We start from the raw sequence: 17,364 nt of genomic DNA on the forward strand, positions 1-17,364 counted from the left end.
ACAGACTTGCTTTGTTGAGAAGCGGGTTTCAGTCGCCTGCTGAAATCCTGCAGCCTGGTTACAAACATCTGGGCAAGAAGGGTAAACGAGTAAAACTCTTCTACCCGACAGTTAACCTCCAACCGCTGCTAAGCTGGCCAGCCTCCAGCACGTCAGTGGAAAACAGTATGCATGCTCAGCACGGCTTCCCTGGACAAATAAGGACTGTAAAGAAAGTTTTGGCAAAGTACACCAAGTGTGTCTCAGCAGCAAATATGATGTCTTCATTCAAGCATCTGAGCAAACTGTCATTTCTGTCTGGGTACGTGACTGTAATGAAGTGTTGACGCCATGTTTTCCTCCACGTCTTCGTCTCTACAGGAACCTCAGCGAGCCACAAGTGACCGACTGCAGCGTCTCATACGGGAGACAATGCTGCTCTGAATGCAGAGCCATGATTTTACTCATCACACGTGTTAGAGAGGGACTGCGGAGGCCACCGAGGCTGCCAAGAGGAAGTCCTAAAACTCTTCATCGACTGACATCCACACTGATGCTCTGATATCTGCACTGTGACTGCGCGGTACACGACGTTTGCTTTATTCTTAGTCAAACTTCGCCAGCAACTTATGACAAATTGAGAGATCTTAAATCAATTTTACATTTCCAAACGTTCAGCGTATAATAAAAAACACTGAAATACTTTGCAGTAATGTTGAAGGATCAGTCCTTTTGAAGTACAAAAAGAATATATAGTTTGTGCAAAGAAATGCAACGTAGGGAGGAACAACTGTGTGAAGCCCAGTTATTCACTGATTTACTGACTAACTTCTCTACAAATCAACAGCATGAGAAAATGAGAAATAAATAAAGGCTAGAAAACAAAAGAAAGTCTGTTAAGCCGGGCCTTCATTAGAACAAACCTTTTCTCATTGACTTCACGTTGGTACAAAAGTCTTTGTAAACAAGACCGGGAGTCTACAGCCATGCTAGCAGCTCTGTGAGGCTGCACCAAGGCACAGAGGCGCTTTAAGCTCAGCATGACATGCTATGCTAAGACAATGCTAACATGCTGATGTTAAGCAGGCGTAAAGTTTACCGTGTTCACCATCTTAGTTTAGAGCTTTGGCATGATAATGAGCAGCAAAACACGAAGTCTGAGGCTGATGGGAATGTCATTTTTTACAAGTCTGACACGATAATGGCGCTGTAGATAAAAACTGACGACAATTCATCACAGGGGGAAAATACATGTGTGCTGCAAATTTCATGGCAATCCATCCAAGAGCTGTCAGGCGTTTCACTGACAGACAAGAACCGACTTGTGTAAAAATCTCAAGATGAAGGGCCACGTGTTCAAGTTACAGGACGGGGAATCGGGCAGATTAGTGGCAGGACTACAGTCATAAAAACAGCTTCTAGGGTCGAACATGAGCACCTCCTGCATCGCCGCCCATCACAAGCTTGATGGAAAAAAGAGGTCTCCAATACCAGAGAATCAGTCGATAAACGTGTTCTTGAGTATCAACTTCCACTTCATCCGCTGCAGACGACGTGAGTGTGAAGTTAAAAGAACACAGTAATAAACGTCACCTGTCACGTCCTCCATACGTGAAGCCATACATCACATGTCTCAGCCAACCAGGGCACTGCCTGCAGCAGAGGACCTGGGCTGCATCTCTGCCGGTATCTGTGTTTCCTAATGAGAGAGATGCCGATGATTAACTCGCGGCGCGTTTGATTGACGGTGGAGGTAATGTGAGCAGGCCTTCATTAGTCTGTATCTGATCCCGCTGATATTCTCGTAGGTCGGCGCGCTGACACTGATCTATGAGCTCGGACACAGGCTCATAAATGTGTGCAGATTATTAAAGCGCTCCGGTGGCTGCCCGAGGATACTGACGGCGCTGCTGGTGGGAGGCAAACACAAACACGCCTGCACGTGAAGGCGGAGAGCGCAGACAGATACGATACGGCGGGACGCACCGAGCTGGAGCTAAATATACTCTGCAGGTGTATTTATAGAGCGAGCTTTTATGGATGGTTCAGTCCATGCACTTCCACAACGTCAGCGTTTGCTCAGCTTATAACAATTCACGGATGAACAGAAATTTCTCAAAATTAATAATAATTGTTTTCAGTTAATAACAGTTTTCACCCATCAGAAACAATATTCAGAGTATCTCACGTCGTCACACGGCTTTGTTGAATACTCACTTCTGCTTGGACAGTACGTAATCTGCTCCCAGCGCTTCACATCCAATCATACGATTATTGATTGTTAATGTAATTCACCTGAACTGCCCGGTCACTGCAGACACGACTGAGCAACGCTTCCCTTTAATTTATTCAAACGCTCCATTGATAGTTGGAGGCTAAACAGATTTAGCATTTTCGATTGTGCTTCTTCGTAAAACCATTTTTAATGATTAATTACTTCAATGGCTACATGCATGACAGTTTTCTGAGTGTATCTGAAGCTTTGTATTAGGACCCTGACTGACCCAGTGCTCTGTTTTTTTGGTTTAGTGCATATTAAGCCTCACTTGAGATAAGCTGTGAGTCACATTATGGGCTGTTTTTAGCTTATATGTCCAATATTCTTCTTGAGTTAAAGCTGCAAACATCTGACATTTTATCCCATTGTTCACCTTTGTGTTTGATCATTTTCACTCCAAAACTTTCAAGGATTTAACTCTTTTGAAGTCTTGTCAGATCAGGAGGGAAAAGCACCCGAAGCATCGTTCGGAGCACCGTGGGACATTAAAAGTCGCTTCGCGTGCTCTCAGTAAAGACGCTGAAATGTCACGGCGTGCTTCACGGACTCCTGCTGCAGTCAGGACGGGAGCTTCCATGATACCTGAGGTAGATCACGCTAACCGGCCAATTTCTGCTGTTTAATAAAAGCCAAATATTGGCCCCATAAATCGGTTTAACCCTCCTGGCTGTTAAAGACACCAGTTTGTCTGCTTTCTTGTCAGTGTTATATCCTCACACCACAACATGGAGCCCAATCAGCACAAGCCTCTGCCTCGTGGGGGGGGGGGGGGGGGTGATCAACAGCGTTCATATTTCAACGAGCCCACACGGTGAACTTTGCCGCAGCAGCAAATTCTTTTATGATGTAATTAAAACTGATTCAAAATGGCTTCCCCCTGAGAGCCAATTAGAGGACAAAAAGGCAAAAATTTGAAGCAACAATATAACCCGGGACAGGTTTAGAGTCTAAACAGCACGAATTTACAGCGTCTGTGAAGTCCCTCCCCGAGCGGCGTCCACACAAACACGAGTGTCTTTATTTACAGCGTATTGATTTCCAACAGGACGCACTTCATCAGGTGGCGAGACGCGTGGCGTTAATCACGGCGGTTTATGATCTGGGTGAGAGTCGGCGTGCATTCTCCAGCTTCGTCTCACTGTTTCCTTTTATTTGTGAATTTATGCAGTTAATGACGGACTCCCAAAGAGACCAACAGCAAACACTGCCAGTCTCCTGCGCGGTTTAACAGATGCCTGTGAACGCACCGTGAACACGTCCTCCGTCGTATTTCACCTGCTGTGTTAATTCAACTTATTTTCTTCCTTCCTGTAAACTGCTGGTTTCAGTTCCTGTCAGTGTTGTATTAAAACCTTTTAGGCCTTTTTTTAATTTCAAGTATCATGTTATTGTTGCAGGAGCATGCAGAGACCGTTGGTGCGTTTAAGGACACCCAATAGTTCAGTGTCCCGCCAAACAGACATTTGAATGCAACAGAAGAGGAAATGATCCTTTCCAGGACGTCCACATCAGCTTATTTTTCCGTCTTCTGGATTCATCTTTCTGACAGCTCGTGACTGAAATGCGCTTTGTCAGGTTTTAAATCTAAGGTTTGTCCATCCATCCTCGCAACTGCATTAACTCTGACGATAAATAAAGGCAGATAAACGTTCGCCGTGATGGATTGCTAGCAAGCTTTAGGTCTTCTCAAATTGATTTTAAAAACAACTGAAATTAATGAAAACGAATGTCTGTCTGGGAGGTAGAAAATCAATCTTAAAATTGATGGCGGCATTTGAAAAACTGGATTTTTTAAAGCAATTTTTAACAAGCGAGCCATTGGCATGCTGCAGATAAGCTTGTCATCTGAATAACTGGAACGTAAAATGACAATTAAGCTCTCGTATGAGGCTCCATCGCCGCTAAATGATAGGACAGTTGATTCAAGGAGACGAAGATTGCCATCAATCCTCAGAATTATCACGCATTTCCAACCATCGTGAGTTTTCTTTATGTCCTGAAGATAATTTTCTTTAAATATGAGACAACAGAAAGGGAATCTCTGAACACGGCTAAGGTACGAGAAAACTAATGTGAACAGCTGTTGTGTGAATTTAGAGACGTGGAGCTCTACTTTGTGTGATCGGTGCTTTAACAGAGCGCGTGTGCCTCATCGAGCCCCCCTGCGTGAGGAAAGGTTAAAAGAAAAGCCCCATCAACCCCCTCTCATGGGCGTCATGCCAGGGAATCCGCTTGGCGCCACATGACCATCTCGAATCATGCATCACCCCGGGGCGACGGCGGGCGTGTCAGTGACGGGAGGCGCGTGCCACCCAGAGCACCCCCTCTTTATAAAAGCCTCCTAATGGGGAGGGAGACGGGTTTGGGGGCCGGGGTGTGTCAGCAGGGCCCGTCGGGCCCTCGGGGGCGCCTCTGTTTACATGCCCTTCTGACCAAAACAAACGCAGGGGCCTTCACCCGAGCGCTCGGCCTCTGCGCTCGAACAAACAAACAAATAAAAGGGGAACACGATACAATATGGTGGAGTCGAGGGAGGGCGGGCGACAAGACGCTGAGGGGCTGAAGGAACGCTGGAGGAGGAGGAGGAGGAGGAGGAGGAGGAGTGTGGGACGACAACACGCTTGGACTGAAGCTTCTACGCTCGTAATAAACAGATCTAAACTGTGATAATAAACAGATTTAAATGTGACAAATCCACTAAATCCAGAAGTGAGAGACTTCAGCTCATGAAGAACCTAAAGCTCAATTAGGAGACAGAGTAAACACAAATGAGCCGCTGGCACTTCAGATTGTTTTAATGTCAAAACACATCATCGGCATGTTTGCTACTCTCTCCTTCACCGCTGTGTTTTAATGAAAGCAGTTAGCTGAGAAATCAGCGTCAAAGCACATTTAAAGACTCAACCGGCTTCTGTCAGATACGAAGCGAAGCTGTTTACCCTCACAGCAGAACCGGTGGAAGTCTCCACGCTGACACTCACGTTGAATCAGGACTAAAAATCCCAGGTTGGGAAAATTTCCTGACTCAACACTGCATTCGATTTTAAGCCGAAGCCTGACACCTGCAGCACTCTGAAGCTAATGTAAAGCACTGGTTGAACATTACATCACTTCCTGCAGTGATGCTGACACGAAATCATCCTCCAGCATGAACATAATCCCTGGTAGGACACGGACTTATGAGCTTTCTAAGCATCTAGTTTGTTCTCTCACAAAGTGTGCAAAGACTTGGACGACTGTGTGCAAAAATACGGCGTCTTCTACGAGCTTAGACGTTTGTCTCTATGTCACATGGGAGCACCTGGGATGAACACGACAACACCACACTGACATCCACTCTACAAATCCCATTTTTACTGCTAGAGAGGAAAACCGAAGAGGGCAGGAAACAGATCAGAACTGACGCAGACGTACTAGAAATGTGTTTTGAACGTATTCTCCGACAGTGTAAAGATAACGTGATCGTGCTGTGAAGGTCCATCAAATCAGATTCAGACACACAGAGAGAAAACAGACGCAGCGTGAGGCAGGCCAACATGACATTATACTCAAAAATATTTTAGCAAGTCATTTAATCTTGTCTTGTGTGTTAAAAACTTGACAAAATATGCAAAAACGTTGAGATATCTCCGCTCGATTCCACAGCATTTCTCACGTTTCCTGAGATTTCACGGTGCCAGTGATGATATCTTTAAATAAGATAATGTCGCTGCGAGATAACATCTTCTGATTTGTGGAAAATCTGTGCAAAAAGTTGAGTTCCACGGCAATCAAGAGCAATGATCTCAGCCTGCTGGCGGATAGTTTCTTCTACTTCGAGGAAAAAGGAAAGACTTTCAGGAGCAGATAAAAGTTTGAATCAGATGTGAAGATAAACTGAAGGCGACGCTGTAGACTCCCGTGTCGGCGGCGAGTAATCCAGGGACTGACTGACTGACTGACGAGCATCATCCACCATCTCCCCGCCCGGCGCTCAGACACGGTGCGCGCTCCTCTGTCGACGCCTGTCAATCAGCGTCTCCTTTGTCAGCGTCGGCCAATCCCATGTCGCGGTTTCACTGGGACCTCGTGATTGACAAGCGGAGGAGCGCAGAGCCGAAGGTGGAGGGAGCTGGCGGCGCGGTGACGTGAATGGGAAGATGGAAGCGTGTGAGTGTGTGAAGTGAGGCCTCAAACAAACGCGCCAAGGGCAAGAATCATTAACATGCAGTAGCTGGTGAGTGTGTGCATGCGTATACGTGTGTGTTTGTGCATGTTTGTGTGTGTACACCCGTGTGTGTGCGTGTGTGTTTGACAGCCAGCATGAAGGAGCCGCAGTAGTAAGGCCGTCAGGCAGCCTGCCGCTTCCTGTCTGCTTTAATTGCATGTAGCCCCAGAGACTGCGCACACACACACACACACGCGCACACACACACACACACACACACACACACACACACACACACACACACACACACACACACACAGAATCCAGCCCAGGGAACCCCTCAACACAGCAGCGCTGACAAAGAGACGAGGCTTACACGGCTAAGATGGGAGCTGAACACTGAGGTCTTTCACTGAGGATGACGACGGCTCGCTGTCGAGGCTCGATAAAGACGACAGAGGAGAGAGAATCAACTGGAAGAGCTTTGGGAGCGCGAGCAGAGCCGAGCCGAGCAAACCTCCCAAGAATGAGCAACACGGATGTTTTTGTTAGCTATTAATCAGATAAATAATGCGTAAACACAGTCCTACGTGTGAATTCTAATTAGCATTTTCCAATTAGAGGCTTAAAGCGAATCTCGGAGGCAAGTAACCGTGAAGATAAGTTTCTCACACCGAGGAAAAGCAAATATTTTATGTAGACAGACGAAGGTGTGGAGCCGAAATGTCAGCCCGTCATTGGACATGCTGAATGTCAGACTTCAGTCGTTAAATCCTGTGAAGTGACACTCGTGTTTTAGGCTCGATCTTCTTCCTCACAATACGTCTTTATGCAAAAAATGCACATTATGAATCTCCACAACTCCCAGGTGAGGAGGTAAACCTCTACCGCGGCAGCACAGTCTATTTCAGGAGTTAAAAATCCCCGGAGAAGAGCATAAAATGTAAGCACTTAGGGGATGGGCTGGGCTCATTATAAAATCAATGCTCACAGGACCACTCTCATTTAAAAACATGGTGGGGAAAAGGTCAGGGAGAGACAGGGAAAAAATCTCAATCTAATTCTTTGCTCAAAAAGCCACTTAATATTGGATTCTGTAAATTAAATTTCGCACCCCGCTATCCCAGCCAAAGGATAATTACAGCAAGCAGAGGGGGGAATGGAAATGACTTGAGGTGGAAAACCTGTTGGATTGGTGATATCGCTTCACGTCTCAAACAACAAATTACAGTTCAGTCAGCAATCAGCACTCAGCATCAATCCAGGAGCACCATGATATAAAGAAAAAGTACCACTGAGGTTCGTTTGGGTGGAGACTGACACGTCCACAGTGAAGGGTTTCGCATGTTCAGATTTACACATTCACAGGAAAAAAAATGCAAATTTAGAACAGAAATGAAAAACATGGAGATTCAATAAGACACAAACTACTCAATAATCAGTTTTGCCTGATTTTTATGCATTTATGCACGTTTTACATGTGAGGGACTGTTAGATGATTATCAGGATAGTTTAGCAGAAAAACATGTTTCTGCTTCGACAAATTAGGTTTGATTTTTCATTTACGTCTAAAAAACATTTGAATCATTTCTCACCATTTCTAAAAACATCAAACACAAATCTTCTCCATCCACAGCCACTGACGGCGCAGTAGCACCTCCTACCTGATAGGTGGCGGTAGCGTCGCTGCTCGTGTCAGTTCCCAGATTGGTGAGCTTCTCCTTGAGCTTGTGGTGGGAGCGGTGGCGGAGGCAGTACACCACGGTGGAGGCCAGCAGAACGCCAACGATGCACAGGATGGACACCACAGTGAGGATGAGGAACTTGGTGGACTCCGCCTGGCTGTACTTGGTGGGGATCTGGTTGATCTGACTTTCCTGCAGGCCACAAAAGAGCAGATAAAAAGGCTTGATAATGTGTTTCAGTTATTATTTCTCTCTGGTGAACAGCTCCCCGTGCAGCTCAACAGGCGAGATGAAAGTTCTGATTCATCGTGCCAAAAACGTGCTCCTGAAATAAACTGTAAAAGAACGCTTCTGAAAGCGATCGCCAGGTGATTTTATTGATCAGTCAGACGACAGGAACTAGGCTGCACCATCATCTGGTGGCGTTTGATTGGAACAACCCTGCAGACTCAGAGCTTCCTGGCACTGACTGGATTAAAGCTTCCACCAAATGGCCCAAAAAACACGTCGCACTGCAAACCTTCATTTGACGGTAATCTATCTGAACCCCCATAAAAGCCTTAATTACTTCTCCCTCCAATGAATTTCCCCTCAAAATGTTTGATTCCACATCAGTAGATGGAAGTGTAAATCACATGCTTCCTTCTTTCCTTTTGTGGAAAGACATAAATATGCATATCACTGTGCTCGATGAAAAGTATAATCACAAGCATTTGTTCCACCATCTGTGCCCAGGAGTGCATAGAATGCATAAACTCCTGTTTAGCAAAGCATTCTGTATGTGCCCAGACGGCTCAACACGCCGTTCGCTGTACTGGAGGAATCTCCTGCCGCTGCGAGCGGAGGGAGCACACACTCCGCCGTCTTGAGAAAGCGCCTCGCCGGTTTCGACCTCGGCGGCGCTTGAATCCGGCGCGTGAGAACCAGATCCTTCGGCAAACAACCGGAGATGAAAGATTTCTTTTCACACGGTCGGCTGCTTGAGATAACACAATGGACACACACTGTACGACAAAAGTCTCTGTTTGAGCTGCTTGGTGAGCGTGTAAAAACCACCACAGCAATAATTTGAGTGGGGAAAGTAAGTCTCATTGAACGCCGCTCGCTGCAGCTCCAACCGCTGCTCGCTGCTCATTTCCAGACACCAGCGAGCTGCAGATAATGGGCCTGTTGCGTTTTACCTGACTGCTAAGAGTTAACAATAGCCGGCATTATTCCCCATTATTACACACTGCGTAATGATCTTGCCAACAAAGAGCGAGGCAAGAACCAAAAGAGAAGAGCTACAAATTGCACTGCCAATGACAAGGCCCACGGTTCTTCCTGACAAAGAATTATCAAAAGAAATCAATAGCAAAAAAAAAAAAAAAAAAGAAGCTTTTCTCAAGTGTTTTTCACATCCTTGCAGCACAGTGAAAGACGAATTTGCCCCTTTCACTGGTACAGAAATGTAAAGGCTTGCTGTGGCTCGTCATTAGCTTGCCCTGGTAGTCGTTTTCTGCTGCACGTTAAGCTCCTTTGGCATTATTTTAGCAGTGAGCGTGTTGAAAAAAGGTGCTCTCAACCTCGCAGAGTGGCAGCGGGCTCGTCTCGAGGGTGGAAAAAAACGGGGGAGGGGTAAAGAAATCCCTGTCCCTCAGTGGTAGAGGTCACAGAGATTAGGCGAGGTGCGGTGCGGTGAGTTAATGGAAGGGGGGCTCTGAAAGCGGTCGGGGGGGGGGGGGCGGCCTCGTCGAATCCCTCCTGCCTGCCTGTCAGCGCACAGAGACCCCCAAACCCTGGGAGGTGGGAAAAGGACCGCTCTGCCCCGCACACGGATTGTTCTGGAATTCTTGTGAGGTTTCAGGGAGTGACCCCCCTCACCCACCCACCCACCACCGTCACCACTCGACGATGCCCCCCTTGCCACCCCACCCCCTATGATTTCATTCATTGGCGCTTCTGCATTCAGCACCTGATAAAGAGCGCCTGCAGAAAGACCCACAATGGGGGACAACAGTTGTCCGATGCTTTGTTGGGTGTCCAATTTGCTTGGGGAGCTCTGAGCCGTACTGTAAAAGCTGGTTGCATAGTAATGCGACGGCCCTGAAAGGAAACAGTGGGCGTCTCTGCACTAAAGGCCGTTCTCTCAATGCTCGGAAAGAAATATAATAATAAAGCGGAACAAAAAAATGTGAGAAATTCAGCTCTGAAGTGCAGCACGTATAAAAGATTCATCCGCTCGCAGCCGCACGTCGCTGCTGAGGCTGTTCATGAATCAGTCATAGACATAACGCAGGGCTTCTGTTTATGTTGGGTTTGCATGGCGGCGGGTTTTAATATTGCAACGGACATCTGTAAAAGCAGATGAAACTGATTCTGGTTTGTGTGTTTTAGATGTTTTTTTTTATTAATGGGGTCTTGATGTGAAAGAAAAATATCAGCCGTTAAGGAGCGTCATAAACAAAAGTAGCTGAGCGGTAGCCTGCACGCGTCGTGAGCTCGGCGAGGACATTAATAACACATTACTGCTGATTCCACATGCTTCCACCGCAATCATCGTTTGCAAAATGTAGTTTTTTTTTTGTTTTTGTTTTTTTTCTACCACGGATCAAATAACTTCATTTGTCATTTCACTCCCCGAGTCGTCTCATTGTTTTGTCAAATTAAGTTTCATGGAGAGGGATTGCATCTTGCTCGGCTCGTAATGGCCCATAATTCAAGGCTCCAACTGTAACAGCTCAGTCATCTTTCACGGGACAGATGCTGGCGTTTCCAAAGCACTGCCCCCTCCTCTCTCACACACACACACACACACACACACACGCACACACACACACACACACACACACACACACTGAATCCACCTCCCCCTGGTCTCTTTATCATGGCTGCCTCGCATGTCTGTCTATTGATTCAAACAAATGTAGCCCGACCCCACCTGCTTAATCAAGTTTGGTTGCAGTTGTTAGTAACAGCAAAGGGGTGGAGGAGTGTGTGCCGCTGAGCGAGCCGGAGACTCGGGGACTGTGTGACTTGTTAGCTCGCGGCCATGAGAAACGAGCAGCCGTTCCGCTCGCGCCGCAGAGGCAGACGTAGCAGAAATTTGCAATGATTGAAAATCAAATGTTTGCTCGGGATGGGAGGTTCGCACACGAGCCGGTGCGTGCAGTCATTACTGCGCAGAGGACTGTGCAACCTTTCCAGCAACACAGCAGGACGGCGAACACTTAGAAACACTGAGCAAAGTGTTGAATACCTGTATCTGCATATATTATTATGCCTGTCAGACGTGCGACACCTCCACTCTGTTTCCGATAATAAGAGGTTATCGGCAGCGCTCTGCAGCTCTGAGGCCTTTCTTGACTCTCCCTCCTGTGGCTTAACACTTTCAATTAAATGACATGTTGAGGGCTGGATGTAGAAAGCTGTGACCGCTAAGGTGAACTGCAGCAGAAATTAAAGGGAATTTAACGTTGGTGCTGCTGCTCTGATGCTACGAGTGGAAAAAGGAGTAGTCTGTGGCAACAATCAGCGTTACTTGGTGGCTAAAAGGAAACCAGCCAGACTCAAACGGCACTCCAGACTTCAATCTGGACCAATCCTGGCTCAGTTTTTTCAATCATAGGACGCAGGAAAAAAATAAAAAAAACCCACAGAAAATCCTGTTTGTTTCTGGGGGAAAATCAGACGTTTTGATCAAGTCTGTTTCGGCAGTGGCGGAAAATGAAAGGAAAATATCGTCTCCCCAAAGGCAGAAGGGAGAAGGGAGCTCCTTTCATGCCTCCACCTCTATTGTCCATCTGCCCCAGCAAACGCCATTGTACTTGCAAATTTTTCATTTCACATAGGCAAACGTGATTTGACATACAGTGCGCGGCTCCTCCTCGCCGAGCATTTCTGAAAAGCATTAACGCAGCCCGTCAAGGACTGTGGCTGGCTGGCTGTATGCGCTGCTGGGTTCAGCCCTTTTCAGCAAATATCAGACACACTCCCTGCAGACAGACAGGCGTCTTTGAGCAGGAGGGAAAAGAATAAAACGGCTCAGAGAGAGAGGGAAAAGAAACGTATCATTACAGAAAATTTTGGGTTTTTTATTCCTCCTCGGGTGAATTTCTGATTGCACTGAAAGCGGCTCCCCTTCCACCAGCTCTACCAGCGCTCGGTGTGACGTGTAGGCAGCATTTCAATTCATCTGCTCACAATAATCTGCTTTACTGCTGCGACTACTGAAGAAAATGTTAAAATCAATTAAGAACTTCGAATGAAATCAGCCTCAGAGAGTGTATCACGCCTGTGAAGGATGTGTGTGCGGCGTTTGGTATCTGGATTTGAGATGGAGGTCTGTGGAGGGGTTAGGTCTCCTGATTGGTGTGTGTGTGTGTGTGTGTGTGTGTGTGTGTGTGTGTGACAGGGTGTATATGTGTGTGAAGGGGGGTGTGGATTAGCCAGGCTCCCATAGACAAAAGGCAGATGGATTTGCACGGCTCCGGCTTATTCAGAACGGGTGAAAAAAGGTCAGAGGGAGAGCGGCGGCCGGCTATTGTTTTCCTCCACGACGACCGCTGGAGGAAACAAAGATGTGTCCCTCACCTCTGATTCATCCCGCGCCTTTGAAAAAGTTCAGCCGGGGTTTTAACAAAACCTTTCAGCAAACACACACACACACACACATGCACGGGTGCACATGTGACTGTGCACATACACACGTCCTGACATGCAGAGGGATTTTATATTTGATACACTCACATCTGCAGGTGCACACTTACACATACTTGCATGTCATTTTGTACCCCCCCCCCCCACACACACACACACTCAAACACTGTACATACTTGCACTACTGTGTGCACACATGCACTGAAGCAAAAGTCCACACACACACATTTTGCACAAAAAACAGCCCCCACCACCAACATGATACACAGTGCTAAAATCCATCCTGCCAATACGGACATTTTATTTTCCAATCTGACAGAATCACGACTAATTTCACTTTAAATACCTTAAATCTCTGCCAGACAGAACAGTGAGAGTCAATTTCTCAGCGATGTCACACATTGCATACAAATTAGGATACTCCTCCAAGTTGAATATCGCTTGTAACATTAAAAAAAAAAAAATGCACAACGTGATTTGAAGTTTGCACTCCAGCGGTGCGAAGCCGCAGCTGGAGCAAATTAAAACAGCAGCAAATCCCATTAAATGAAATGTTATTACAGTGTTACGGTGAGATGCAGCTGCATGAAGCCCCTCAACCAGGGCGCGCCGTCAATCAGCGTCTGAACTCCACGGATACTCCCATCGCGCGCTCACCTCGAAACGTGTACTTTGGGGTGAGGCCAATCAATTTCTGTGATTTGCTGAGTGTTTAGGGGACGCGAAAGGCTCTAACTGCATGTGCAGCGTGCATAATTTGAATGAAAATGAAAAATGAGGGACTGTGCGTGAGATGTGCACAACTCCACCATCCAACAGAGGAATGAATGACGGGGAGCAACAGCAGGACGGACTCAGCGTCTCTGGCTTTTCGCAAAGATTTCTGGGACAAATGTCAGAAAACTGAACAGCAGAAGGTTATTAAGGAAACCACATCGCATGAACATGAAGAAGAACTGAATCCTACCAAAAATCCATGGTGAGGTGATGCAACAGACACCTCCTCCCGCGTCTATTTCCCATTCCAGTCCGGCTGCACCGACACCACCGGCTCAGAGACAGCACCACACCGGCGGCGGCGGAGGAGGAGGAGGAGGTGGAGGTGGAGGAGAGAGTGAGAGAGTGGGAAAGAGAGGGAGTTTCGTCACCTCCCGTCATCCCCTTTCTCTCCTTTGAAAAAAAAAAAAAAAGAAAGTTCCCGGCTTCCTCTCCTCCTCCTCGTTCTTTCTCCCGTTTGCTGCTCCTCCGATGCAAAAAGAGGAAAAAATGCACCAACAGATTTCTCTGTTCTCTGACGCAATTCAACACACACTCGGCGAGGAGAGGAGAGGAGAAGAGAGGAGGGGAAAGGAGAGGAGAGGAGTAACAGCAGCAGCAGCTTCCACAGAGAGGAATGAGATGCTATTTTTTTCCGAGAGAGAGAGAGAGAGGGAGAGAGAGAGACTACAAAGTGCGCTGTGGGGCTCCTCCTTATATTCCTCCCATCCCTCCCTCCATTCCCTGCCTGTCTACAGCACATGTCACCTCCCCTCGTTGCCATGGCGACGGCTCCACATGTTGCCGACAGGAGGAGGAAGGGGAGAGGACGAGGAGGTGAGGGCAAGAGAGGAGAGGGCGGCAAAGGGAAGAGAAGGGGAAAAAAAGGAGGTGAGGAAAGGAGGAGAGCACGGAGCGAAGGAGGAGGAAGAGGAGACGAGCAGGAGGAGGAGGCGGGGGGGGGGCAGTACAGCAAAAACAATCCTCTTTACAACTCCTTCAGACTCACGCTGAGCCTTAAAATCTTGTTTTCCTTCAAACAAATTCACGTTCATCCGGTCAGTGTGGCGACATTCACGAGAGGAAGCAGAGGAAGCATCTTCAGGCGGATCCTCTGCCGCCAACAAGCCGCCGCTCGACTCCACCAACGTCCTGCAGCCGCACATTTCTCTGTGACTAGCGAGCAGAATCCTCTCCGTCGCAGTGCTTCCTCCTCCAGCTTCACCTCAGTGAGCTTTTAAGACTGTCAGCGACCTCGACTCGTCAAGATGAAGATGTTCTGCACAGTTAAGAGAAAACAAGCCGGTGTGGCGACACTGGAAGAGCTTTTCAAGAAAACCGCTTTAAACTCAATCAGCCGTGAAATCAGAAGAGCGACGATTACTGATGTTGTACAACAGCAAACTAAAAAAAAAAAACATGCAGCGGGTCCAGGATCGCTGGGAAAGTTACATAAAAACTTCGATCAGTCATATTTTCCAAAAATTCTGCTCAGAAATGCAGCTCTACCATCCATTCACCTGGATTTTAGCTCATCACAACATCAGTTTGGTGGACCTCAAGCAACAAGTAAAAAAGTGTCTCCCTCAATAGAAAGCAAACTCAGCAGTTCTTGTGAAATCGTATTTAAACCTGTGTTTATTTAGACTCTAAACTGAAGCAAAAAGTGAACAAAACCACCGGTCAGTTCCCAAGAACCCATCTCAAAGTCTTTCACACCCTGAGTTCACCCCTTCAATCAATGAACGCATCACTCCATCATCTACGTATCAGCCCTCATCGTCTTCAGCAAAGAGAAAGACAGCTGACAGTAACAGTTTGTGCTGCTACTTACAGAGATGACCAATCCCAACGCACACACACGCACACACACGCGCACACACACGCGCCGTGGCCACCCCGAGGACTAATCAACAAATAGGGCTAATGAGTTATTAGCTGTGGAGAGCGGAGAAGGAGGCGCTTTGACCAATGGAGGACTAACAGCTGCAGCAAACAGGGGAGGAGGGTAAGAGAATTAAGACAGGAAGGTGTGTGTTTGTTTGTGTGTGTGTGTGTGTGTGTGTGTGTGTGTGTGTGTGTGTGTGTGCATATATGTGTGTGTTTATATGTGCAAGAGACAAAGGTGTGAACACTTCTCATCTTTCAGGCATGAACGTCCATTTTTGTAAGTATGAGTCTACATGTGTCTGTTTAAGATATAGTGTGTGTGTGTGTGTGTGTGTGTGTGTGTGTGTGTGTTTGTGTGTGTGCAGGTTTCCCATCTAATCACTGTGTGCAGTTCAGCTTAGAGCAGAAAGTGAGGCGGCAAAGATGGAGATGCTGCCTAATGCAGATGACAAGGTCTTTCCTGGGTTTTGTGTGTGTGTGTGTGTGTGTGTGTGTGTGTATAGGGTGGTGTCGGGGGGCTCTTCAGTTTATCTTTCTATTCAACACCCCCCACTCCCTCCGACTCCTTCACAGACACCCCCACACCTCCTTTTGTCCCTGTAGGCGACAGCTGGAGGTGGCAGGCAGTGAGGACCTGTTCTGCTGTGTGTGTGTGGTGGTGGGGGGGTTTGGTGGAGATTTGGGAGGGGGGGGTGAGCAGTGCTTTTCAGTTTGAAGCCCCCCCCCCCCCTTTAATACTTCTGTCGACCCCCACCTACCCACCTCTCAATGCCGTGAGCATCTGAACAAGCTAACCGAAGTGGAAGAGCGAGAGTTAAAGCAGCTTTGGGCGCCAATATTTCATTTCCTTTCCCTTTTAGCAGCGAGGAAATCGCTTCCCATTAGGCAGCTACACCCCCAACCAAAACACACACACCAACCACAGCACCTCTACCTGCTCTCGCTCTTTGTGTCTGTCTGCATCGCAGTGTAACAACAGCTTTCAAGCGGGGGGGGGTTTAACCTCCTCGTTCACTCGTTTCCGTCGCAGCGTCGGCGGAAACACCTCGACTCCGACGCTTCTCTGAACCTATAAACTGAATTTCAGGTGACTTTGGGTAATGAGTCTTTAGGCCGCCTTAGTATGAAAAAACACAGTACTTTTTGAGGTATTTGTACACAGCTTAGACAGCTCCGCTCAGCTCTCTTACTTTAAACTACCTGCATGGGACCGAACAGCAGACGAGGCTCAGTGAAAGAGGCCGAGCTGGTGGAGACCAAACCAGAGCGAGTGAGTGAAAACTGTGTCTGTGTGTTTAACTCCAGCGTCACTTCATGAAGCACCGTGTTGACATCACAAACCCACTTTCTGCACTTCTAATGTTTTTTACAGTGTTGTATATTTGCTACCATGCAAAAGTAAAAAAAAAAACATTTTTTTAGTATCCATGTCTGACTAATGTGAAAAATTTCTGTTGTGAATCTGAGCCATCCTCCACAAGGCAGTATTATTTTTATCCTCTCTTTCTACATAATTAGTTCTTTTTTCTACCTCTCCTTTTTATTCTTGCTGTCTGTTACGACAAAATTTCCCCTGTGTGGGATCGATAAAGTTTTATCTTATCTGAGAACATCAGCCATAACGACTTGATCAGGTGAAAACGTGCCACTTGTTGTGTTTTTAGCTTGTTTATCTGCTCCGACTGGCCTAAAAATGAATGAGTGGATGCAGCTACTGTTGGTGCTTGCTAGCCGTTGGATTAGCGCTCACTGTTTGGAGGACGCTTGGCTTTCTTTGCTTCTGCTGCACGCGTCATCTCCACAGAGACGACACCGTGTGTTAGTATCTGCTTCGGACGTTTCCGCGAAATTCTGAGCTTGTTTTGTTATTTTGCTCTCTCAGGGCTGCGTTTTTAAGAACCGAGGAGAGCTTTTGCAACCTGTAATGAAACAGGGATGAAGAGCCTTTTTGGAAAAAGCATTGATTGGAGGCTGCAGTGAATCCAGGTCTG

The 17,364-nt window shown here is 47.1% G+C and overlaps 1 protein-coding gene across 2 annotated transcripts in view; it reads right to left on the reverse strand.

Annotated features, from left to right (window-relative positions):
• LOC143329232 (receptor-type tyrosine-protein phosphatase N2-like) overlaps positions 1-17,364 on the reverse strand; it is a 178,020-nt gene that overhangs the window by 39,989 nt on the left and 120,667 nt on the right. For both annotated transcript variants that reach the window (XM_076745040.1, XM_076745041.1), the window contains exon 13: positions 8,069-8,281. In XM_076745040.1, coding sequence (XP_076601155.1) covers positions 8,069-8,281 — 213 coding nt within the window. The remainder of the gene's footprint in view (positions 1-8,068; positions 8,282-17,364) is intronic.

Source organism: Chaetodon auriga, chromosome 12 (genome assembly GCF_051107435.1).
Source record: "Chaetodon auriga isolate fChaAug3 chromosome 12, fChaAug3.hap1, whole genome shotgun sequence".
In the NCBI taxonomy this organism is placed as follows: domain Eukaryota; kingdom Metazoa; phylum Chordata; class Actinopteri; order Chaetodontiformes; family Chaetodontidae; genus Chaetodon; species Chaetodon auriga.